This window comes from Meles meles, chromosome X (assembly GCF_922984935.1).
Source record: "Meles meles chromosome X, mMelMel3.1 paternal haplotype, whole genome shotgun sequence".
In the NCBI taxonomy this organism is placed as follows: domain Eukaryota; kingdom Metazoa; phylum Chordata; class Mammalia; order Carnivora; family Mustelidae; genus Meles; species Meles meles.
In genome coordinates, this window is record NC_060087.1 from 15186352 (window position 1) to 15209438 (window position 23087).

The window sequence follows — 23087 nt, forward strand, 5'->3', positions numbered from 1 at the left end:
GGGTTGCTGGGGGGAGGTGGGATTGGGAGAGGGGGAGCGGGCTATGGACATTGGGGAGGCGAGGCGAACCATAAGAGACTATGGACTCTGAAAAACAACCTGAGGGTTTTGAAGGGTCAGGGGTGGGAGGTTGGGGGAACAGGTGGTGGGTAATGGGGAGGGCACGTTTTGCATGGAGCACTGGGTGTTGTGCAAGAAGAATGAATACTGTTACGCTGAAAAAATAAATAAAATGGAAAAAAAAAAAAAACTTCTGAAACTTAACAGAAACCGTGTGGGCCACTTAGGTACCATCAACTCTACAAACGACTTCGCCACTGTTTGGAGACATTTTATTTCTTTGCCTCTCTTGCCAATCCCAGTTGGGAGGTGGGGGATTACTGAGATGTTAGTCCTTAGCATGGTGTGGTGAAAACCGACGGAACACAAACTTGGTGGGGTTGCTAGGATCCTCCTGGCCAACACCTCAAGTCTGAGGGGTCAAGGGATAACTGGCTGCCACGCTAGTGTCTCCCCCAAACAGGAGAGCTGTGGGCCTCACGATTTATTTTCGACCCTAAGACTGACTTTTACTCTATTAGGTTCAGAACACCGAAGGACCACACATGCCACTCTGAATCCCGGCTCTCACTAGAGGATCTCCTAGGAGGCCACCGATGGGCTTTGGTGAGGGTGGGGGGTGGGGAGGAGGGAGGAGGAGATCCATGAGACTCTTGGAATTTCTGTGTGAGCATTTTTCTCAGGAGACAATAAAACACTCAGCTTTCATCAAATTCTCAAATGAGTCCGTGACTCATTTGATTAAGAACCACTACTCCACATGTATGTTATAAACAGAAATTATGTTCTCCCCACCTACTGTAAGGCAGACGTGATCTTTACTTCACTCTGTGACTTTTACTAATAGAGTGAAATAAATAGCACGTCTGCATCACAGTGTTTAAAGAAAGGGCCTATTTAAAATTTCACTGAACAGACAAAAATCAGGAGAATACAACTTTATTTAGTGTTCACAGCAATCTGGTGTATCTTAAGTATTTCTCTCCATTCCTCTGGCCTGTTTCCAACAAGACACTGCTTATCACAGGGCTGTCAGCGCACCAGAAGGATGACCTTGAAAAAGGTCCCCTCAACTCTCTTGGCTGAAGTCTTCAGCTGTAAAAGGAAACGAGGTGATCGAACCAGATAATCTTTTGGATCCCTGCCAAACTTGAATTCTAAATCTCTCCCTTGTATGCGTTATTACAGTCCTCTATTTGTAAGTAGAAGGTTCAAGGACTTTTTCATTCAATTACTCAAATGTTTCTATCTGGCACTCAAATTTTTTTTTTTAAGATTTTATTTATTTATTTGACAGAGAGAGCTCACAAGTAGGCAAAGAGGCAGGCAGAGAGAGAGGAGGAAGCAGGCTCCCTGCTGAGCAGAGAGCCCGACGCGGGGCTCGATCCCAGGACCCTGAGATCATGACCTGAGCCGAAGGCAGCGGCTTAATCCACTGAGCCACCCAGGCGCCCCTGGCACTCAAATTTTTAAAAATTGTCCTGAAAAGGGTACAGCAAAAGCCCTCCTCCTGGCAACCAAAAGAGTCGAAGTAGGTGGTGACAAGAGGCAGGGCACTGAATTGTATCAGGAAGGAAAAAATGTTATCCATTCAGTGGTTGCTTTCTCCAACCAACGCACAGAGCAGACAACCATCTCTTGGCCCTGAAAGGGCTTCGGGATCCTAAGGGATCTGGGGACCACACTCCTGAGAACTGCTACACTACTTCAAAAGCTGGAGTGTATTTTTCCTGTCCACATGTTAGAAATTCTTACAAGTATATGTCCCTAAGCAAGGAAGAATATTATCTGGGGAGTTTTTAAAGTTCTACACACTTAGCTTACTGTACTTAGTCTTCTATAACTTGCTTTTTTCACTCAACTTTAAATCTCTGAGTGCTATCCAATTTGATGCATGTAAGTCTAGGTCACTCATTTTAACTGCTATATAGTATTCCATCGTGTGGCTAGATCTCTGTTTGTCCATTCCCAAAGTGATGAACATTTAGATTGTTTTGAATTTTTCTCTTTTACGAACCATGCTTCAACAAATGTCCTTGTACGTGTCTCCTTGGGTAATTTACATGTCTCCAGAGCACATCATTAGTATATAGAACTACATAGGGACCTCCTAGGTCATATGGTACACATAGCTTCAATTTCACCAGTATCTCCCAATTGTTTTCCAAGGTGACTGTACCAGTTAACAGTCTGTAACTTACATTCTATGGCATAGACTATTAGCTAATCACTAACTGAATTTCCTTTTCTTCTTAGGCCTTCAGCTATACTATATTTCCCATCCTCCCTTGCAGTTAGATGGGACCATGTGTTTGAGCTCTAGCCAAAAGAATGTGAATGAAAGTGAAGTACCGAATTTCCATGCCTTGGCCATAAAACTCTCCCATAAACAATCTTCTATACTCTTTCCTGATCCCCCAGCTAGATGTCTATATCCAGGGTGACCTTAAGAGCTGCATGTTGAAGATGGCAGGCTACTGGTAACCCAGATCTCTAGATGACACCCTTATTGACCTGGACACACACCCAGCTGTTGTAGGAGTCTGAAATAAATTTCTGTGTTTATTCAATGAGATTTTGGACTTAGAGCAGTTAGCCTATCCTAACTAATACTTCTTCCCATGAATAGTTTACGAGATTTGCTCCTCTTCCACAACCTTGTCAACACTTAGAATTCTGCTTTGAGGGGCGCCTGGGTGGCTCAGTGGGTTAAGCCGCTGCCTTCGGCTCAGGTCATGATCTCAGGGTCCTGGGATCGAGTCCCGTATCGGGCTCTCTGCTCAGCGGCGAGCCTGCTTCCCCCTCTCTCTCTCTGCCTGCCTCTCTGTCTACTTGTGATTTCTCTCTGTCAAATAAATAAATAAAATCTTAAAAAAAAAAAAAAAGAATTCTGCTTTGAAACTTCTCCCCAACTGTCAGTCTGAATTTATTGTTTTGATCTGCTTTACTTTCTCAGGTTACTATAGTGAGGTTAAGCCATCATTTCACATGTTTATTAATTTCCTCTTCTATGAACTGCTAGTTTATATTGTAGAATACAACCATAGAGATATAATATATAAAATTACTATAAATGAGAAAGGGAGTCAACTTGATTAAAGGGAAATAATAAAGTAGGACACTTGGACTGAAAATGATTTTTGGTTATTCTGGCACTTCTCTTTGCTATTAAGAGAAGTAATGAAAAGAAAATTTACAAACCCAGCAGCTAAAGAGTGATGTCACCTGCTATCTACTCAAATAGAAACAAGCTTTCAGGTCAAATTGAAACTTAAATCCAATCAACTCTAAGTGGCAGGTTCTCCGAAGACTCTTAGGATTAAGCCTCTGTATTTGTTATTTATTAATCACCCCAAAACTTCCTCTAAAAATTGAGAACCTAGTTTCAGTACTTTCAGGTTCTCTATGGTATTTATATCTGCAAATATCATCTCTATCCCGCTCATTTTTTTTTTAAAGGTCTGTTATGTGGGTCACAATTACGATACAGAATAGAAGGAATGAGAGTGGCGACACTTGAGGTCCTGACTTTAAAGATATGGTTTCTGATCTTTTGCCAATACATTAGTTATGTTTGTAGATGTTAAAAAAAAGATTTATTGGGGGGTGGGAGGTTGAGGAACCAGGTGGTGGGTAATAGGGAGGGCACGTACTGCATGGAGCACTGGGTGTGATGCCAAAACAATGAACACTGTTATGCTGTAAATAAGCAAATAAAAAAAAATAAATTAAGAAAAAAAAAAAGATTTATTGATTTACATGGAAGAGGGAAATAAGTAGAGACAAAGGGAGGGAGAGAGAGTCCCAAGTAGACCCCATGCTGAGCCCGGAACCGACAAGGGACTCAATCTCCCAACTCTGAGATCATGACTAGACCTGAAACCAAGAGCTGGACGCTTAACCAAATGCACCACCCAGGCAACCGTTTGTAGATTTTTTAAAACATTATGCTTTATCAAGATAATACAACTTCCTGGAATGCCTAGTTTGCCAAGAGGTGTTTTTTAAAAATCATCCTAGATGCTGAATCTTATCAAATGCTTTTCTATACCAATTGAGATGGTCACACTGTATTTTCCTTTAATTTATTAATGTGCTAAATTGCATGGCTCAGTTGGTTAAGCGGCTGCCTTCGGCTCAGGTCATGATCCCGGCGTCCTGGGATCGAGTCCCACATCGGGCTCCGTGCTCCGCAGGGAGCCTGCTTCTCTCTCTGTCTCTGCCTGCCTCTCTGTCTGCCTGTGCTCGCTCTTGCTCTCTCTTTCTCTCTCTGACAAATAAATAAATAAAAATCTTTAAAAAAAATAAAAAAAAATAAAAAAAAAAAAATTTCCTTGTATTCCTCGGTAAACACCACTTGATTATGATGCATTTTTTTATACCTTGCTGGATTCATTTTATTAGTATTTTACTTTGTATTTCACATCAATATTCATACATGAATTTCCTCCACAAATATTATTTCTCATTATATCTTGTTTGCCTATGTATGGTATCTTGGCCATATAAAAGGAGTTAAGAGTTATCCCTCTTTATCTTTTTTTTTTTTTTACGATTTTATTTATTTATTTATTTGACAGAGAGAGAGAGAGAGCACAAGTAGGCAGAGCATCAGGCAGAGGGAGTGGGATAAGAAGGCTCTCGGAGCCCAACGTGGGACTCGATCCCAGGACTCTGGGACCATGATCTGAGCTGAAGGCAGACGCTTAACCCACCGAGCCACCTAGGTGCCCCCCTCTTTATCTTTTATCTGAAACAGTTGAAGATCAGGGTTATCTGTTAATCCTTCCCTCCCTCTCACCCCACTGTAGTCACTGGGCAAAGCCCCAGCTGTGGTTAAATCCGACTCTGTGCCTACTCTGGGGGTGCACCTGTGCAGCTAACTGGGGCTGGAGAAAAACACAACCATGCTGATGCAACTCACTGGAAATTAATGGCCCGCAGGGCTGTCCAATAATCATATTAAAAATCTTTGTTTTCCTTCAGAAGGGAGGGCTATTTTATACTCGCTCCTCAAACCTCCAATAACTCCTATCTGTACTCTCAGCTGATGACTGTGCCTATGTTTCACTGAAAAAGTAGAAACAATCAAAAGAGAATATGGTGTCCATGTACCCCACCTTCCTTCTTGTTTTGATGGATGAGCTCTCTGTGCTCCTCTTTAAGGTCGCCCACCGCATGCGCGCATGTGACACTCCATCCCTCTCACTCACTCTAGGACTTTGCTCCAGTGGTTTTCACTCTGCCTCTGCTCAGTCTTCCTTGGCAGCTGCTCTGGATCTTCGGGATCTTTCCATTTGTGTAAAGTTCCTCTTTGAACATCATCTTTTCTCTGTCTATACTCACTCCTGTGATCTCATGCAGCCTCATGACCTTTTAACCACCACATAGGTATCAATATAACTCCCGGATTTTTCTCTCCAGCTCAGACCTCTCCCTTACTTCAAGATTCAAATATTCAATTGCCCACTTACTGTTTCTACTTGGATGCCTCATGGGCACCTCAAACTTGATAAAAACTCCTTATCTTTCTCCCCAGATCTCCTCTTCCACAACCTTCCTCCCACCCCATCTCAGCCAACGTCAATTCCATCCCACCAGTTGCTCAAGCCAAAACCCTGGAGTCATTCTTGACTTCTCTTTCTTCCACACACCTTAGACGCAATCCACGCAATTCTGTCTCTGCAAAATTTCCCCCGGATTCCACCACTCCCAGTGGGCAATACTGCAACCACCCTTGTCTGAGCGATCATGCTCCAGCTGCAGAAGCTTCCTCGCTGGCCACCCTGCTTTGCCTCGTGACCCCTTACAGACCACATTCTATGCAGGTGATGGAGTGATTCTTTTCCAGCGTTATTCAGAGGTCACTCATTTGCTCAAAACTCTCTCAAGGCTTCCCTTCCCACTTAGAATAAAAGCCAAATTCCCTCACCTTCGAAGATGAGTGAATAAATAAGCTTCTGGATGTTCCTCATTCCTTGTCTGTAAACCCACCCTGGACTAGGATTTTTTTCCTGACTCAACACATTTCTTTAATAGTTACAGGTTGAATTAGGATTTAATTTTTTCTTAACATTGTTAACATGGATCTAGAAAACTGTCCATTTAACATCTCCAAATATGCTGTCAAAAAGTATTTATAGCATTTTTCCATTTTCTCCTAATATTCTTTATTTGTCCTTCCTCCCCGGCTCCCATCAGTCCTGCCAGAAGTTTATGTATTTATTAATCTTTTCCAAAAAAGAAATTTTGGGGCACCCAGGTGGCTCAGTTGGTTGGGTATCTGTCTTTGGCTCTGGTCATGACCCCAGAGTCCCAGAATCAAGCCCCACATCTGGCTCCCTGCTCAGCGGGGAGTCTGCTTCTCCCTCTGCCCCTCCCTCTGCTCATGCTCTCTTGCTCTCTAATAAACAAATAAAATCTTCAAAAAAATAAAAACGAAAAAAACAGCTTTTGATTTGCTCAATCCTGATTGTGGTTTTGTTTTTGTTTTTTTTTTAAGATTTTATTTATTTATCTGACAGACAGAGATTGAAGTAGGCAGAGAGGCAGGCAGAGAGCGGGTCGGAGGAAGCAGGCTCCCTGCCAAGCAGAGAGCCCGATGTGGGACTCGATCCCAGGACCCTGGGATCATGACCTGAACTGAAGGCAGAGGCTGTAACCCATGGAGCCATCCAGGTGCCCCCTTATTGTGTTATCTTACACTAACTTTTGCTCCTGTATTATTTCCTTTCTTCTCTTTTCTTGGCTGTACTGTTATCCTATTCTCAATGAGTTCCTTAACTTTCAAGTCTTTGTTCTTTTCTGATACTTATTTCAAAACATAAATTTCAAATCCCACATTAGCTGTATCTCATTTGTATTTGGAATGCTTCTCCTGTCACTCAGTTCTAGGTATTTCATAATTTCCATTATAATTTCTTCTTAGAGATACACCCCCCCCATGACATATCTACCCATGATCCATAGAGATATATTTAGAAGTGGGCTTAGTAAGATTCCAAACATACTTGAAGATTAAGCAGCTGCTTGTTAATGCTAACTTTCTTGCACTTTGGCAAAAACTCCGGTGTTCATGAAGTTGATTCTTCAAATATTTTTGAGACTTTCTCATACCCTAATTTGTCATGAATTTTTAAAAACCTTTGCAAGTTTGAAACAAATATGTATTTTCTATTGGTGGGGTGCAGAGTTCTACGTCTGTATACTTGATTAAGTTTGTTTCTCATGATGCTCCAATTTTCTATGTCCTAATTATTTCTCTGCTTGATCTATTAGTGTCTTAGGGGAGTATAAAAGTTCTTAATATTATTATGGATTTGTTAACTTCTACAGTTGGGTCAAGTTTTGCTTCAATCATTTTGAAGCCGTTATACTCTGCTGATTTAAAATTGCTTTATTTTCTTGGTGAATTATGCTTATATCACTTAATAATAACATTTTTTATCCCTAATAATGAAATTTTTTAAAATTTCAAGATCTACTGTTTGACGTTAGTATGATCACACCAATTTCTTCTTCTTTAGCATCTGCCTATATATCTTGTCTAATTAAACTACAATCAACCTTTGAGGGCACATGGGTGGCTCAGTCAGTTAAGCGTCCGACTCTTAATTTTGGTTTAGGTAATGATCTCAGGGTGGTGAGATGGAGCCTCACCACAGTGTCCACACTCAGTGGGGAGTCTGCCTGGGATTCTCTCCCTCTTCCTAAACCCCTCTTGCTCACTTTCTTTCTTCCTCTAAGTAAATAAACGATTTAAATCTTAAAAAAAAAAAAACTACTTTCAACCTTTGAGTATCCTGTTTAAGGCTGTATCTCTCGCTTTAAAAAAAAAGGTTGAGTCTAACACAGGTTCAATCTCATGACCCAGAGATCATGACCTGAGCCAAAACCCAGAACCAACTGCTCAACTGTTGTATCTCTTATAACCCACATATATCTTGGGGCACCTGGGGGGCTCAGTTGGTTAAGCGTCGGCCTTCTGCTCAGGTCATGATGCCAGGGTCCTGGGAAGGAGTCCCAGGTCTGGCTCCCTGCTCAGTGGAGTGTTGGCTTCTCCCACCCCCTCTGCCCCGCTTGTGTACAAGCTTTTTCTCTCTCAAAATCAAATTTATAAAACCACATATATCTTTAAAATTTTTTTAATAATTTCTATTACGGGGCGCCTGGGTGGCTCAGTGGTTTAAAGCCTGTACCTTCGGCTCAGGTCATGATCCCAGGGTTCTGTGATCCAGCCCCGCATCGCATCAGGCTCTCCGCTCAGCGGGGAGTCTGTCCCCTCTCCCCGACCCCCCCCCCACCACCGCCTCTCTGCCTACTTGTGATCTCTGTCAAATAAATAAATAAAATCTTAAAAAAAAATAAATTCTATTACCTGGCTAATTTAAGCATTTACATTTATTGTGATCACTAATATAATTGTACTTATTTGTATCGTCTATTTTTTTTTAACTTCCCTCTCTCCCTAAGCACTCTTCCTTCCTTCTCTTGCAGTGATCCAATTTTCTTTATTCCTCCCCTGCTTGAAAAATTATATATTCCTGGGGAGGGGGAGGGTGATGGAGGTGATGGGGATTAGGGAGGGCACCTGTCATGGTGAGCACCAGGTGAGGTACCACTGTATTATACACCGAAACTAATATATTACTGCTTTAAAAAAAAAAAAGTTACACTTGCAAAAAAAATTTTTTTAAGGTTATATATTCCCTTCACGTTCAAGCATTACATAGAAATTCTTGATTTAAATATGTAATACCTCTCTCTTTCTTAACGTGATAAAGGCCTAAGAATGCTTTAACCCGGTTTCCATTCTTCTGCCGTGTTATTTCACAGTATTTAATTTTATCTTTTTTAAACTTGCCCCAAATTAGTCTTTATTATTAATACATTTGTTCCCTACTCTGTCTTTTAATTATCCCATTCTTTTCATTTTAAATTCCATTGGCACTAAATAAGCAACATTTACTTACTTTTCTGCTCCCTTAATTATCTCCTTTTTATACCAAATAATCTGCAGTTATAATTACTGCCTTGATCACCGTTTCTGATCCATATTCTCTTATCACTACTTCATACTTAACACTTTTGGTTATGAGCTTTCAAACAGAACTGACATTCAAAAAATGTACAAAATTAGTATTATCTGGACCAAAGTAAATCTAGGAATTTTTTTCAGTCAATAATTATTTGAAGATAATCCCTGGAATGTACAATTATATTCTCTGTATACACAAAATCATACCTGCAAAAGGACCTTTTCATAAACATAGCTCTTTTCTTCTTTGCCTTTAAGATTTAAATAATATTTAGTAGCAAATATATCTGACAAATGACTAATGAAAAAAATTGTTCCCTTGCACAGATACAGGAAAAGGAATTAGTTTGACACCCTATTGCCTCAAACTGAAGATTAGGAGTTTTACATATTTAACACTGAATGATTTCTAACAAGTGAAATCAATTTAAAAAGCAAATCAGGGACACCTGGGCGGCTCAGTCAGTTAAGCATCTGACTTGCGCTCAGGTCATGATCTCAGGGTCCTGGGACGGAACCCATTGCGCTCTGCTGGCTCCCTGCTCAGCAGCGGGAGTCTGTTTGTCCCTCTCCCTCTACCCTTCTCCCCACTCATGCTCATGCTCCCCATCTCTCTCAAATAAATAATCTTTAAAAAAAAAATAAAAATAAAAAGCAAATCAGAAACAGTTCATCGCTTGTACCAGCTGATACTGAAAAATGCCTCATAAACATCTGCATATATCTACGGGAAATGGGGAGATAGAGCATAAAATTTAGAAACCACTAGTCCAGAAATTACCTTTCATGTGCCAGGGTCACTGCTTAACACAAAAGGAACAAAACTGATGAGGCCTCGGTGGTTAAGGATCTCGCTGCATCGATGGGGAGACAGAATTACGTTTATAGACAGAAAAGCAATTAGTAGTTGTACCAAGGCCTTCAGGAAAGGGAGCAACATGGCCCACGGTGGCGAGGTGAGAACGTGGGGCGTAGGTATTTGTGGCCTATATTAAAGTCATAAACCACCAGTAGCGCTGTTTACTGATTGCCTACTGGATGCCAGGCAACATACTAGGCACTAATTTTTCCTTCACAATACCTCCGTGGAGGTAGGGGTTATTGTCCCCATTTTACAGATGAGGCCATGGGCTTAAGAGAGGTTCAGTAAATGCTAATAGGTCATTCAAGGCAGAGCTGGGTACACAAACACAGGTGTGACACAAAAACCAAGCTTCATCAGCTCTCCTTACAGACACTTCCCTCACAGTAAGGAAGGGAAAAACCTTCCAACTTCAATTTTAAAACAGTCTGTAGATGTGACTATAATACACACTCCAATCAGGAAGGCAAAAATTAACCACCATTTGCCCGCCTATTCTTTCATTCTCAACTTAATGTCATCTCTTCCAGGACTCCATCCCTGCTCCCCAAATTGGGTTAAGCTCCCCAAGTAAGGACCACAAACTGGGTTAAGCTCCCCAAGTAAGGACCACAGTCCTTCATGTGCAATTTTAAAAGCCAGTAAGTTCTGAAAATCTAAAGTGTTTTCGCAAGTTTGCAGCAAGCTTGGTGACAGAAGGGTGACCTGAACTGACGTGAAGTTATTGTAAGTCTTTACTTTTCCTACTCGGTGTGAATAGTCACATTCGGATGTGAAAAAAATGTGTTTGATAAAGGGATGCTGCCCACTGCAGTTATTACAGAATACATATGTATATTACACCTTTCTAAAATCCAAACATTTCTGCCTTGCAAACCACACCTGGCCCCAAAGAGCTCAGACAAAAGACTCTGGAACTATAGCCTACGCATAAATCTCATTGCACTACAAGCATTTATTCTTCTTTGTAAGCCCAGCTCCTGACAGAGTGTCTTGCATATAATAGGTACACAATAAATATTTCATGAATGAGGAAATAAGACTGAAAAATTGGCTAAGAAGGGAAAATGGCCTGGGAATGCCAATGGTTCTCGACGTGTAGGGTGAGCCTCTAACTATGGAATGCCACTCTTTCTCGGACAGGGAGGTCCTATTAATAGTTGCTGCTAATTGAGGGAAAGGGACAGAGTCGCTGTCTTCCTTAGGAATAAAAATAGTCCAGTGGTCTTACATGATGGGCCCACATAAAACTTTAGACCAGTAATACAGAACAGCAGGCATATTCGTATCTCAGACTACATGGGCAGCCTCACAGGTCCCCCTTGAACTTGGGGACAGAAGACCTGCATTTGGCTCTGACCCTGCTACATGCCCTAACGTTTTTGGCCTGTAGTTTCCTCATCTGTAAAGTATAAACCAGAGTAATCCCTAACGGCCCTCGCACGTGGGTCTCTAACAAGGTAACTCATGGGAGGGGCAAGAACAGTTGCCCCACACTCTGGAGGAGCAGGATGCAAACCTCAGGAGGTTCTTCACTCCTGTCTACCGCCCTGGCAGTCCTGAGTTCACCGTCCCCGTCATTCTGTCCATCCTATACACACCTCCTCTCTCAACCTCCCCCCAAAAACAGTCAATGTAAAAAGACGCGTTTTTGTACCCAGGACACCGGGCGTGGGGGGGGGGGGGCTCTTAGAAACCCAACAAAGGTCAGAGAATTGTGTGAAGAGCGGCCGCACAGCCCTTCCGTCCCCTGAAAGAGGATGGGGTGGAATGGGGGTGGGGGTAATCACTGGCCGGCAAGCACCGGATTTAAAAAAGAAAACCTCCGAAATGCAAAGTCTCAGGACCGGGACTGGATTGGGTAGGGGAACGACTGCCACAAGAGGGCTGCTCGGGTGGTCCTTCCTTACCTGGTAGCACAGGATGGTTTGCTGGACCAGCCGCGCGTAGCCATCCAAGCGGACCCCGGAATTGCTCCTGCTCCTCATCTCCGCGTGCTGCCGGGGCCGCAGCGCCCGACCGGCCGTGCGGAGGTGGGACGCCCGAAACTGCGGCCGCCGAGCGGGCCTGGCTCCCAAACACTACAGCCTGGGTTAGTTCTCGGGACAATGCCCGGCGGTGGGCGGTCGAGACTTTTTAAAATGAAAGAACCAAAGTATGATTGGAAAGCAAGCCAACCAGTTTCACTCCTCCGCAAAGCGCGGGGGCGGTGATGAGGGCTGGCGCTAAGGCGGACCCTCCCCGGACCAGGCCGGCCGCACTCTCCGCACCCACTGCTTCCGGACAGCCCCGCGAAAGACGCGGGGAACTAGGTTCAGGACGTGAGACGACGAGGACCCCGGCGGGCCTTTTACGTCTTCGAGCGGTCTGGAGGGGCCCCGAGGCAGGCCGCCAACGCTGGCCTACCGGCCTGCCGCAACCCACTCACCGCCCCGCCCCCGGCCCCGCCCCCGCCGCGGAACCCAACCCTCCGAGTCGCGGCTCGAGGGGGAAAGAAAAGGGGGTGGCCCACAGGAGTAGCGGACTACTTTGTTCCGGGCGGGAACCAAATTGCCTCCCTGCGCCCCTTACCTCCCCGCCGGCCGTCGACCCCAGGGAAGGCTAGGGAAACAGGCCCTTCCGCAATGACCACCTGGACGCCCTGGGCCCGCCCCAGGCCCCACCTCTGGGCCCGCCTCCGGCTCCGCCCCACCGCGGAGCGGAACCTGCGGAGCCGAGCCTGGAGAGCTAGGTAAGGGGGACGCTTCGCGGGAGGCGCAGAACGCCCCTAATACGGTCACTTGTGGCCCCGCCCCGTCTTGGGATGAGCTCACAGCCGCATCCGCGACCCCGCCTTCCAGCCCCGCCCCCGCAGCGGAGCGGAACCCGCGCAATCAGGGAGATGAAAGACGGGTTCCAGGGCTCCTCCCCGAATTGCGGGGAAGGCCCGGGGAATGGGCTACCAACCTCACGGGAGGCGGGAGAAGTAGGCCCGCCCACCGCGGCCACCTGGGCTGGATCACAATTCTGCTATCTGGCCGCGTCTCCTCCACAGTCTCCACCACTGAGCGTACGCCGGGTAGTGTGGCCCCTCATGGAAGGAAAGGGGTCGCACCCCCTTCCCCCTTTCGCTTCCTGTAGGCCCTGCCCCTGATCACCATTCTGGAAGTCAGGCCTGCAGTCCACCTCCTACAGGCCTACAACTTGAAATTGGCATTTTCGCAGCGGCTGATTACCTACAGTTCAGTCTTTGACCCAGTGTTCATTTTCCAACAAAATCTGTTCCATTGGACAGCTCGGCTAATGCAATTTTCAGAAGCCCTCTGCTAGTCTCCATGCATTTACTGTAAGCTTGACCAAGTAGGCCACTCCTCCTCTTCGCCTATCTGAAGCCTATCCTTTTTTTTTTTTTTTAAGATTTTATTTATTTATTTATTTGACAGAATGAGCCAGGGGGAAAGGCAGAGGAAGAGGGAAAAGCAGACTCCTTGCTAAGCAGGGAGCCCCTTGTGGGGGCTCCATCCAGGAATCCTGTGATCATGACCTGAGCTGAAGGCAGCCGCTTAACCTCCTGAGCGGCCCAGGCACCCCTGAAGCCTATCCTTTAAGAGTCAACTCAGTTCCCCCCTCCTAGAAGCCCTCCCTATTCTCTGAATTGCCATCTAATTTCTTTGTAAGAACTTAGGTTTCGGAGTCAGTGAAAATTAAATTCAAATTCCGGTTCTGCCATTGACAAGTGTGAGCTTCAGCATTGCCACTGCAGCAGTTTGAAATTCACGTCCTCCATCTGTAAAATGGGGATAATACCACCTACTTCCAAGGGCGGCTACATTCAAGGGGATGAATGTAAAGCACTGAGCACCATGCCTAGCTCATAGAAAAGTATTTCATAAATCATAGCTATTTTCACCTGTCATTTGACAATGTATTTCCATGTATTACTTTTGTTTTCAGATGAGGCATGCTTTTGTAACTGGATTCCAAGATACTCATTCAAACAGCCTTTTGAGGGGTGCCTGGGTAGCTTGGTTGGTTTAGGGCTGAGGCTTGGTTTTCACTCCAGTGGTGATCTCAGGGTGGTAAGATCCAGGGCCCTCCCCCTGCCCATCCCTTAGGGCTCAGAGCTCAGCATGAAGTCTGTTTAGGATGGTCTCTCCCTCCCTCTCCTGCCCCCAACCATAAATAAAAATCTTAAAAGTCTTGGGGCGCCTGGGTAGCTCAATTGGTTAAGTATCTGCCTTTGGCTCAGGTTGTGAACCCAGGGTCCTGGGATCAGCCCCATGTGGGGCCCTCTGCTAGGTGGGGAGCCTGCTTCTCCCTGTCCCTCTGCCTGCTTGTGCTCTCTCAAATAAAAATTAAAAAAAAAAAAAAAAGTCTTTGAAATCTCCTGCCATGTCTGGAGCAGTGTTGAGCATGTAGTTGTAGCTCAGTGTTGAGTGAATGAAAAAAAATCAGTCCTGCTAACTGGGTCCCCTAAACTGAATTCACTTGAGAAATTCCGTATCATAAATCTGTCACTCAACTATAGCACTCAAACCCACATCATGTCACGTACTTCTTTCTTACTATTGACTCTTAAAATTATTCAGCAATCTATGTGATGTGCTTCCATGTAGAATATGTAATAGTCTAGGGGTAAATAAAATTAGACATTAAGTTATCACCATTGAATCTCTTTTGGACTCGGAGTATGTACTCTTACTAGAATTCATATATTGTGCATCGAAAAACTGGAATGGGATCATTTCTTCATTACTGTTTTTGTTCACAGAGTGCTTCTTCAAGAGTTCATTTTGCAGCCATAGGGGGAAATGACGGATAACCTTTGCTCATTACCTGGCATTTCCATCCAGTATAGAAACATTTTCCATTTATCCCATTCTTAGTAAATTCTTTTATGCACGCACATGCCCCTTTTGATGAATACCTAGCCTACATTCTTAAGCTTTGGTCTATGCTTTAATGAGTATTATCGTATCAGCTACATTTTTCCATAAGCTTGAAATTCAAGGATAAAACCAAGAAGAAAAGCTACTACTTTTTAGCTTTTAAATTTCCATGCATATTTTGGACCATAAGCTGTGCTATATAAACACCAGTCTCCTATCTTAGTATCCCTATGTACGTAAGATGCAAAACTTCCATCTCTTGGTTTCTGTATCCATGAACCCTTTCTCTGGCTGTGATCCAATAGACAGACACCTGTCTCCAAGTCATTTCTCAAATATTTGTCAAGAATCAGATATGGAACATGATGGGGTAAGTTCTTCTTTCTGAAGCCGATTCATGATCTTTGTAGACATGAAAGCCCAAAAGTGGACTCTAGGGTCCACACAGGACTTCTCTGACCTCATCCAGAGGGTCTGCCTCATTGTCCTGCCATTGCGGTTCAGGTCTACGAAGTTCCCAGAGAGCCCCATGTCAGCAGACCAAGGTAGAAACTATCCAGGGTTTCTTCTGGAAGGCTCAAATTTTTGACCCTAAGGAAGAGCACCCCATCTTTGACTCAAAGGAGAGGGTCCATTCTGAATGAATATTCTGAAAAGAGCCAATGTACTGAATTTGTTATTTCTATGACAAATCTTTTTTTTTTTTTTAAGATTTTATTTATTTATTTGACAGAGAGAGATCGCAAGTAGACAGAGAGGCAGGCAGAGAGAGAGAGAAGGAAGCAGGCTCGCTGCTGAGCAGAGAGCCCGATGTGGGACTCGATCCCAGGACCCTGAGATCATGACCTGAGCCGAAGGCAGCGGCTTAACCCACTGAGCCACCCAGGCGCCCCTATGACAAAAGAATGTACGATTTGTCTCTGTTCCAGATTCCTATAGCCAGTTTGAGTCTTACAGGTAAAGAGTAGAAACACCAGGGAGTGTAAGATTTCTTCTCAGTGAAGAATACACACACGTAGTTAAAAGAATATATTCTGGAAGAATGTATTCAATTTTTATCTGCCCCAACATTTTGATGCTGTACCTAGAGAAAAGAAAAAAAGAATCTACTGATAAGAATTCTGCCCATTCAAGATTATGTTTTTATGTCCACCCAGTGTTTCCTTTTCCCTGTCCTTCAGACTCCAACTGCATCAGTTGAAACTGAGGCACAGACAAACTGAATAGTCCCTAAAACGCCATTATGGAGAAAAAAATGTTAACACACTAGTCCATTCAGAAAACTGTTCATTTAGTAAAGTAGCCCTTTGTCAAAATGGCCTTCAAACTAACCTCCTTTCTAGATGACCTCATTAGATACAACCCAGTATCCCAAAGGAAGCCATTTCACCATTTTTGCTGAGACTAGTCCTGATGCTGCTCCCTGAAGTTAAGAGCTACTCTGTGGGATTAATGATTGCAGTGTGTTTGGGGGAAAAACTTCTCGAATGTTCTGAGGAAATTCTTCTTCAAATACTGGTCACTGCTGTGACGTGCCTTGCCTCCTCATACTAGCACTTCTGTCTCCTTCATTGGAGTCTCAGATTGTGAGACCAATTTTAAACTCAAAGAAGGCTGTTTCTCAGGAACATTCTCTCTATCCTGCCCCTTATCCATGTGAAGGAAAAAAATAGACAAGAGAATCTGGCTTAAGGATCACAGCCCAAACATATAAGAGGGAAAATGAGGGGGCATGGACAGAATGTAAAGAACACTGGCCACTGGGCACCCTCTGGCATACACTTCGATTATATCCTCTCCTGGAGATGCGGTCTTTGAGATCTCACACCCAAATCTCAGGTATCTCACCACCTTCCTCAACAATTTCATCTTCAACATCTTTGAGGCAGTGGAGCATCACAGGAGAGACTGCTCAAAGACATCTTACGGAATCAAGGCCAGCTTCCCCCAGCTGTGGCTCCCCCATACTCATCAGCTGCCCCAGAAGCCCCAAATCCTGTCTTGCCCTTCTTGAAATCCTACTGCTCAATGCTGAGGATGTGGAGACATGGAGGGAGGATCCAAATCCGGGGCTGTGAAGGCTGATGGCAACATGTGTTAAAGAGGGAGGCTTGAAAGACTGTACGGGAAAAATGAAGAAGAGACCTCAGAAACTGATCCCGTGGGGAGGAACCTTGCTCTAGCCTCACAGTCACTCTGTGTCTGCTGTTGGCCAGAAGATGTTCCCATCGCATTCCTCGGTGTGAGGCCACGCACACACCACGCCGCCAGGGAAGGAGATCATGGTCGCCTTCTCTCAGTGAAAGCTTTCAAACTCAAAGGACTGAACTACAAATTTATTTTGGCGATCTTAACATTTTTGTCGATTTTGACATAAATACAAGACAATTAAATAAAAGAGAAGAAATATCGCAAAGGCAAATTAGCACTCACAGAGGTGCATTACATTATTACTGTGGTTAGCTGGGGCTACGACCTTCCCTTGAAATATATGCAAGGGAACCGCAGTGAAAGACCTAACTATGGGGTTTTGCAAGGTTCCTCATCAGGACACACCCAAGGCGTAGCTCAGGCAGCTATAGGCGGGAAGCATGATAAACCCTCCTTAACTAGGAGCAATCAGGGTTTGATACATATGGAAACGACAGCATTGCAGGATAGTTCACGCTCCCAACAGCTGCTCCCCCTTGTCATTATACATTCTTCAAGACTTGACACCTTTAAAAAAATAATCATAAGTCTGGCTGGGCCAGAGTGTACCAGTCGTGACAACTAAAGTACTACGCAGTTGCCTTTTAAAGAACAGCAACAGGATTTTTTTTTTTTTTTTTTGGATTTTTTTTTTTTCCTCATCTACCTCTCCTTTTTTTAAAAGGGAATCCTACTCTCCTCCCCTTGTCTGAAAGGCTCTGGGGATGTGAGAAGTGGCAGTGTACGGATCTCCTCCACATTCACAATTTTCCTGACAGATGGTCTAGATTACGGTTCCATCCCTCTCTGTGGCCAAGGTACTAGGAGAAACACCTTGATGCAGGTTCCATAATCTGCTGACTAGGGATGAGGTCAGGAGATGGGCACTGGGATTGGCTGCCACGTTTGTTGTACACGTGGTGCCCTGCACAAGGGTGTACCCAAGAGGATACGTGGGGCTAAAATATGGCCCCCACTTTGTCTGCCAAACCATGAGCGCTTGGGGCTGTGTCTGCCCGGGGGGAGGGGGCACATTTTCCCAACTTGCTCAAAGGCACTAATGAGCTAATTGTGGCACTGTCTGCGTACGTTTTTTCCAGTCTGGCTGGCACCATTATTTCTCAATTTCAGTGAAGCTTCTGTATTTCACATCCCATATAATCTCCAAAAGGAGCTTTAGAATTCACTGAACCAGCAAGGATTTTCTGAATTATCACATTAGACACAATAACACAACCACGATTCTACAAAGAAATTAATTTACACAATAGAAAATAAATACAAGAAATGTAGAAGATATTTGACATGGGGAGGTCACTAGAATTTAGCTTATTTACAACAAAGGCATGCGCAACTGAACTCACCAACAGGCTGAAGTCAACAGTTGCTTTATCGGACCTTATCATAGACGACTCGGCCTCTTTAGAATACGGCTAGAAATGAACTACTTTGATTTTAAACGAGTCTTATTCTTACTGTATCGTTTAAACCCAACCTTCTTTTAAAATGAAGGTTAAAAATCAGATGGCAAATGTCTAAAAACCATGGATAATGTCTTGGGTTTCCTCCTCCAATAACCACTGCCCTCAATTAGCATATGTTCCTCCAGAGGTTGCTGAGTATAAAAATTAGTTGATTTTCATACATCTCACATTGTGTAAAAGGTAAAACTGGACATTTTCACACTGTCAAGCATCATGCTTTGTTTTTAGAAAAAGGAATCACATTTGCTCAATAAAGTGTAAACTTCCCCGCTTTGAAGTCCTTCTGAGAGCGATACGGCTTTTGCCGTTGCACGCATCTTCTTTCTCAGTAAACATGTGCTGTTTCCCAGTGAAATCGTGAAGGCACACATCTCCATTCTGAACACTGAAAGAAACACCATTCTTCTCCGTTGAAGCATTCCCTTTGGAAGGAAAAACAAATTTGGAGTCACAAAGTATCCACAAAAAGCAATTAAAAAATAAACACAGTTAAATCTCTTTGCTCTGAAGTAGGCACATGTAGTATGCGTTTTCTTTTTTAAATATATAATACTACATTATATAGAAACTAGATAATGTGTCAGAAACCTGTTCTCTATGGCAATTTTTTTTTTTTAATGAAATGGTCAAGTATGAAGGAAAATAATATATTTGATTGGAAAAGGCCAATTTCCTAACTCTGGTTAATCATATTATCAAGAAGTAGCTTCTGAATAGCATGACCTAATGCAATATTCTGGTCTCCCCCAAAAGATTAACAGAGATCCCATATGTCCCCTTACGAAGTTCTTGGTTCCTTAATATTCCTATAATATAGGGTGCCTGGGTGGCTCATTTGGTTAAGCAACTGCCTTCAGCTCAGGTCATGATCCCGGGGTCCCAGGATCAAGTCCCGCATCAGGCTCCCAGCTCCACGGGGAGTCTGCTTCTCCCTCTCACCTTCTCCTCGCTCATGCTCTGTCTCTCTCTCTCTCTCAAATAAATAAATAAAATCTTAAAAAAAAAAAGAGAGATTCCTATGAAATAAAACTTTGTATCAGAGAAACTGGGAGCCAAAATAGTCATGGGCAAGACAAAACTAGCTCTGGTAGACTAAATCAGCCCCTCCGACTAAATCAGGTCAGGACTGATTCCCACGAGGAAACGACCAATTTATTACAACCTCAGAGTCCAAGCCAGGGTGCAGCTGGACATTCTAGAGACATCGGAGTTTTGACCTGGGCCTCCCACACAGCAAGCAGGCCCTTGACTGTGTGTGTGCAGGCAGCACGAAACCATAGCTGCTGAGACCCTCCGGCTATTGGCACTATCCTCCTGAACATTATCCTACTAGAAGACAATGTAGAAAACCAAATACTGGGACACCTGGGTGGTGTAATCAGTTGAGTGACTGACTCCTGGTTTTGGCTCAGGCGGGGATCTCAGGGTTCTGAGATCGAGTCCTGTGTCAGCCACGCTCAGTGCAATCTGCTTGAGATTCTCTCTCCCTCTGGCTCTGTCCCTTCCACTTGTACGCTCTCCCTATCTCTAAAATAAGTAAATAAATCTTAAAAACAGAAAGCTGAATAAGAAGGCCATTTTTTAGTTCATGCTATAATTATCACAATAATGACGAACAGCGTTGACAACTGTGTAAGTATTATCTCATTACATTATATGCTGAGTGCTTTTATTATCCCCATTCCACGGACAGTGAAACTAAGGTTTCAGAAATCAAGTGTTTTGTACAAGGTTTTGTGTGGCTCAGAACTGATGGAGTCAACAACATGTGACGTTTCTTTCAAAAATGTGAGCTTGTGGACCGCCCCCCCTGCAGAATGAGATAGCTGCTCGCGCATAATCAGAAAGGCGGCATTTGCACAAACTAGGTGATGGATACAGTCAACACAGCCCAAATAGGGCATGTGACCATCTGAGGCCAGCGGTCCTGCTTTAGACATTTTGGTTTGAGGACATTTTGGTGCAGGGACAATCTGACCTGGTGAAATAAACCATTAAGCTTCCACCTTCTTTTTTGGAGAGGCCCATCCCATCGCTCATCCATCACAGATCCTGGTGTGCAGCCCAAGGAGTCAGGGATGCCCGTCTGATGAGCTTGTTACACGGTATTAAAAACTCGGCCGTTCCGGTGGCGAAAAATCTACCCACACCCTCACTGTCGGCCACCAAAAACAGCTGTGTCAAATCAGCCATGTCAAACAGCTGCACAAAAATGTGTTGCTTCCGTCAAATCGGATTGCCCGAAATATGGCAATACAGGCTAGGCAAGTGAGGGTTCATCTGTGAGTTGTTTCTAGAATATGGAAAACTCTGGCTTTAAGAGCTCCAAACATTTCTATCCAAGCCAACAGACTTTCCAACATGTTGTGATTGCGAGGATTCACGATGGCTTACCTCACACCTCTGATTTCTCGGCTTTGAACTTGCTTTTTCACACTAACTTACCAGCCAGTCTTAATCACTACTGCCTCTGCTCTCTTTACTTACGTTGAGTCATTCCCCATAGAGCCATTTGTCCTAGAACCCAGAGCTCTTACCCTGACAACTACAGTTAAGGAGCTAAGACCAAATGGTAGGTGTTTTTCATCTTCTACAGTAACGGTTCTCAGTGAAGGGCAGGTGGGTGATCTTGCCCCTCAGGGGACATTTCACAATATCTGAAGACATTTTTGGTTGTCACAACTGGAGGTGAGGGGGCAGGTACTCCTGGTATCTGGTGGGTGGAAACCGGGGATGTTGCTAAACGTCCCCAACCCCCAACCGCATGGGACAGGCTCCCCGCTCCCAAAACCAAACAGTTACCTAGCTCCAAATGTCAACTGTGCCAAGGTTGAGAAACCTCAACTTAGAGGTATTCTATTGTACTTTTAAAATTCTCTATCAACCAGCAGGACCTCCCATCTTTAGGAGATTAGAATATAATTAAAATAATTAAATTAAATTAAACGAATTAAATAATTAATATCCTAACACAATGAATAAAGGCAGTTTCTCCAGGGAAGGCGAAAGTATATGAGCAGAAATAGACGTTTTTATTAAGAAGCCAAAGACGAATGAAGTACATAAGCCTTTATGAGTAATGGACAGCCCCAGTGTATGAAAGAAAGAAAATGTAATGGAAGTTTCAGCTAGAAATGTCAGAATTAGTATAAGGAGGCGTTGCAGCAAAAATCTCATGGTCCCTGGAACTGGCCACAATTCATCCTGGCAGTATTTGATACATTAATGGGGATCTGGGCACTGCCACAAGGCAGCCATGCTGTGGGAAAGAATGGACAAACACGACAAGCAAAAAATAGGAAGGTTTAAAAGTATTAAAAATATGTATGATTACAGATGTACTATAAAAATCAATATGGTTTTGGGCACCTGGGTAGCTCAGTGGGTTAAAGCCTCTGCCTTCAGCTCAGGTCATGATTCCAGGGTCCCGGGATCAAGCCCCGCATCGGGCTCTCTGCTCTGCGGATAGCCTGCTTCCTCCTCTCTCTCTCTGCCTACCTCTCTGCCTACTTGTGATCTCTGGCTGTCAAATAAATAAATAAAATCTTTAAAAAAAAATCAATATGGTCTTGGGCACCTGGGTGGCTCAGTGGGTTAAGCCTCTGCCTTCGGCTGGGGTCATGATCTCAGGGTCCTGGGATTGAGTCCCATATCGGGCTCTCTGCTCAGCGGGGAGCCTGCTTCCCTTCCTCTCTCTCTCTCTGCCTGCCTCTCTGCCTACTTGTGATCTCTCTCTGTCAAATAAATAAATAAAATCTTTAAAAAAAATCAATATGGTCTTAACTATTTTCAGTACAGCTTATACAGGAACACAGCACTAAGGTTTCTGGGCAGTCCTGAAATTAGGGTGTGCAATGTGAAACATTTTAGGTCATCATTAAGTCCCATCATGAAAAACTAAACCTTAAAAAACTGCTTTTCTGGTATTTGCTCTCAACTAAATACATCTGAGTTAGTAAACTTTCTGTTCCGTAAGGGAGCCACATTTCGATCCACTCGTCATAGGTACTTTTTCTCTTTGCTTAGCAAAAATGCCGCGAAAAGGAGAAAACTACTTTAATAAAACAAACACTGGCTTGAGAAGTACTATGTTGAGGGATACGTACCGTTCCCGCTCGCAAGGCCCGAGCAATCGGTATTCACCAGCAGCGTGGTGGAGTGCGTGGAGTTACTGTTTGACTGTAAGGAATTTGAAGAGCTGGACACTCCTTGGTTTACAGTCTGCTTCTTTAAACCGTTAGTAGCAGTTTTACTCCAGTCTACAGCAGAATAAGCATTTCAGAGAAATAGGGCGGAATGTTGAAGCTCAAATGCAAGAGACAGATCACGGTGGAACTCATTCTCGCAACTGTCCAGATCTCACTGCCTCTTCTTACAAAGGAGTCACACACTTCACTAGTTGCTGTGATCAAATGTGTGTGCATGTAAGACTATTTACCTTTTTATCCTCTAAAGGACCACTTAGTTAAAAGTAGCCTACATTCTCTTGAACTAAAGGCCACGCTGATTTGATTGTGTCTATAGATAACCACTGAGGGGCGCCTGGGTGGCTCAGTTGGTTAAAGCCTCTGCCTTTCGCTCGGGTC

At 43.9% G+C, this 23087-nt stretch overlaps 2 protein-coding genes across 10 annotated transcripts in view; both read right to left on the reverse strand.

Annotated features, from left to right (window-relative positions):
- Positions 1-12684, reverse strand: part of PHKA2 (phosphorylase kinase regulatory subunit alpha 2) — a 78632-nt gene extending 65948 nt beyond the window's left edge. For 6 of the 7 annotated variants that reach the window (XM_045995087.1, XM_045995085.1, XM_045995083.1 and 3 more), the window contains exon 1: positions 11870-12369. In XM_045995087.1, the coding sequence (XP_045851043.1) occupies positions 11870-11947 (78 nt within the window). In that variant the 5' untranslated portion in view covers positions 11948-12369. Of the gene's footprint in view, positions 1-11869; positions 12370-12530 lie in introns of those variants that run through there. The other variant, XM_045995082.1, reaches the window with a different exon arrangement.
- Positions 12685-17065: 4381 nt separating this feature from the next.
- The window catches only part of ADGRG2 (adhesion G protein-coupled receptor G2), a 137592-nt gene continuing 131570 nt past the window's right edge, over positions 17066-23087 (reverse strand). For all 3 annotated transcript variants that reach the window (XM_045996496.1, XM_045996494.1, XM_045996495.1), the window contains 2 exons: positions 22608-22760; positions 17066-18923 (listed from right to left, as the gene is read on the reverse strand). In XM_045996496.1, coding sequence (XP_045852452.1) covers positions 18739-18923; positions 22608-22760 — 338 coding nt within the window. In that variant the 3' untranslated portion in view covers positions 17066-18738. The remainder of the gene's footprint in view (positions 18924-22607; positions 22761-23087) is intronic.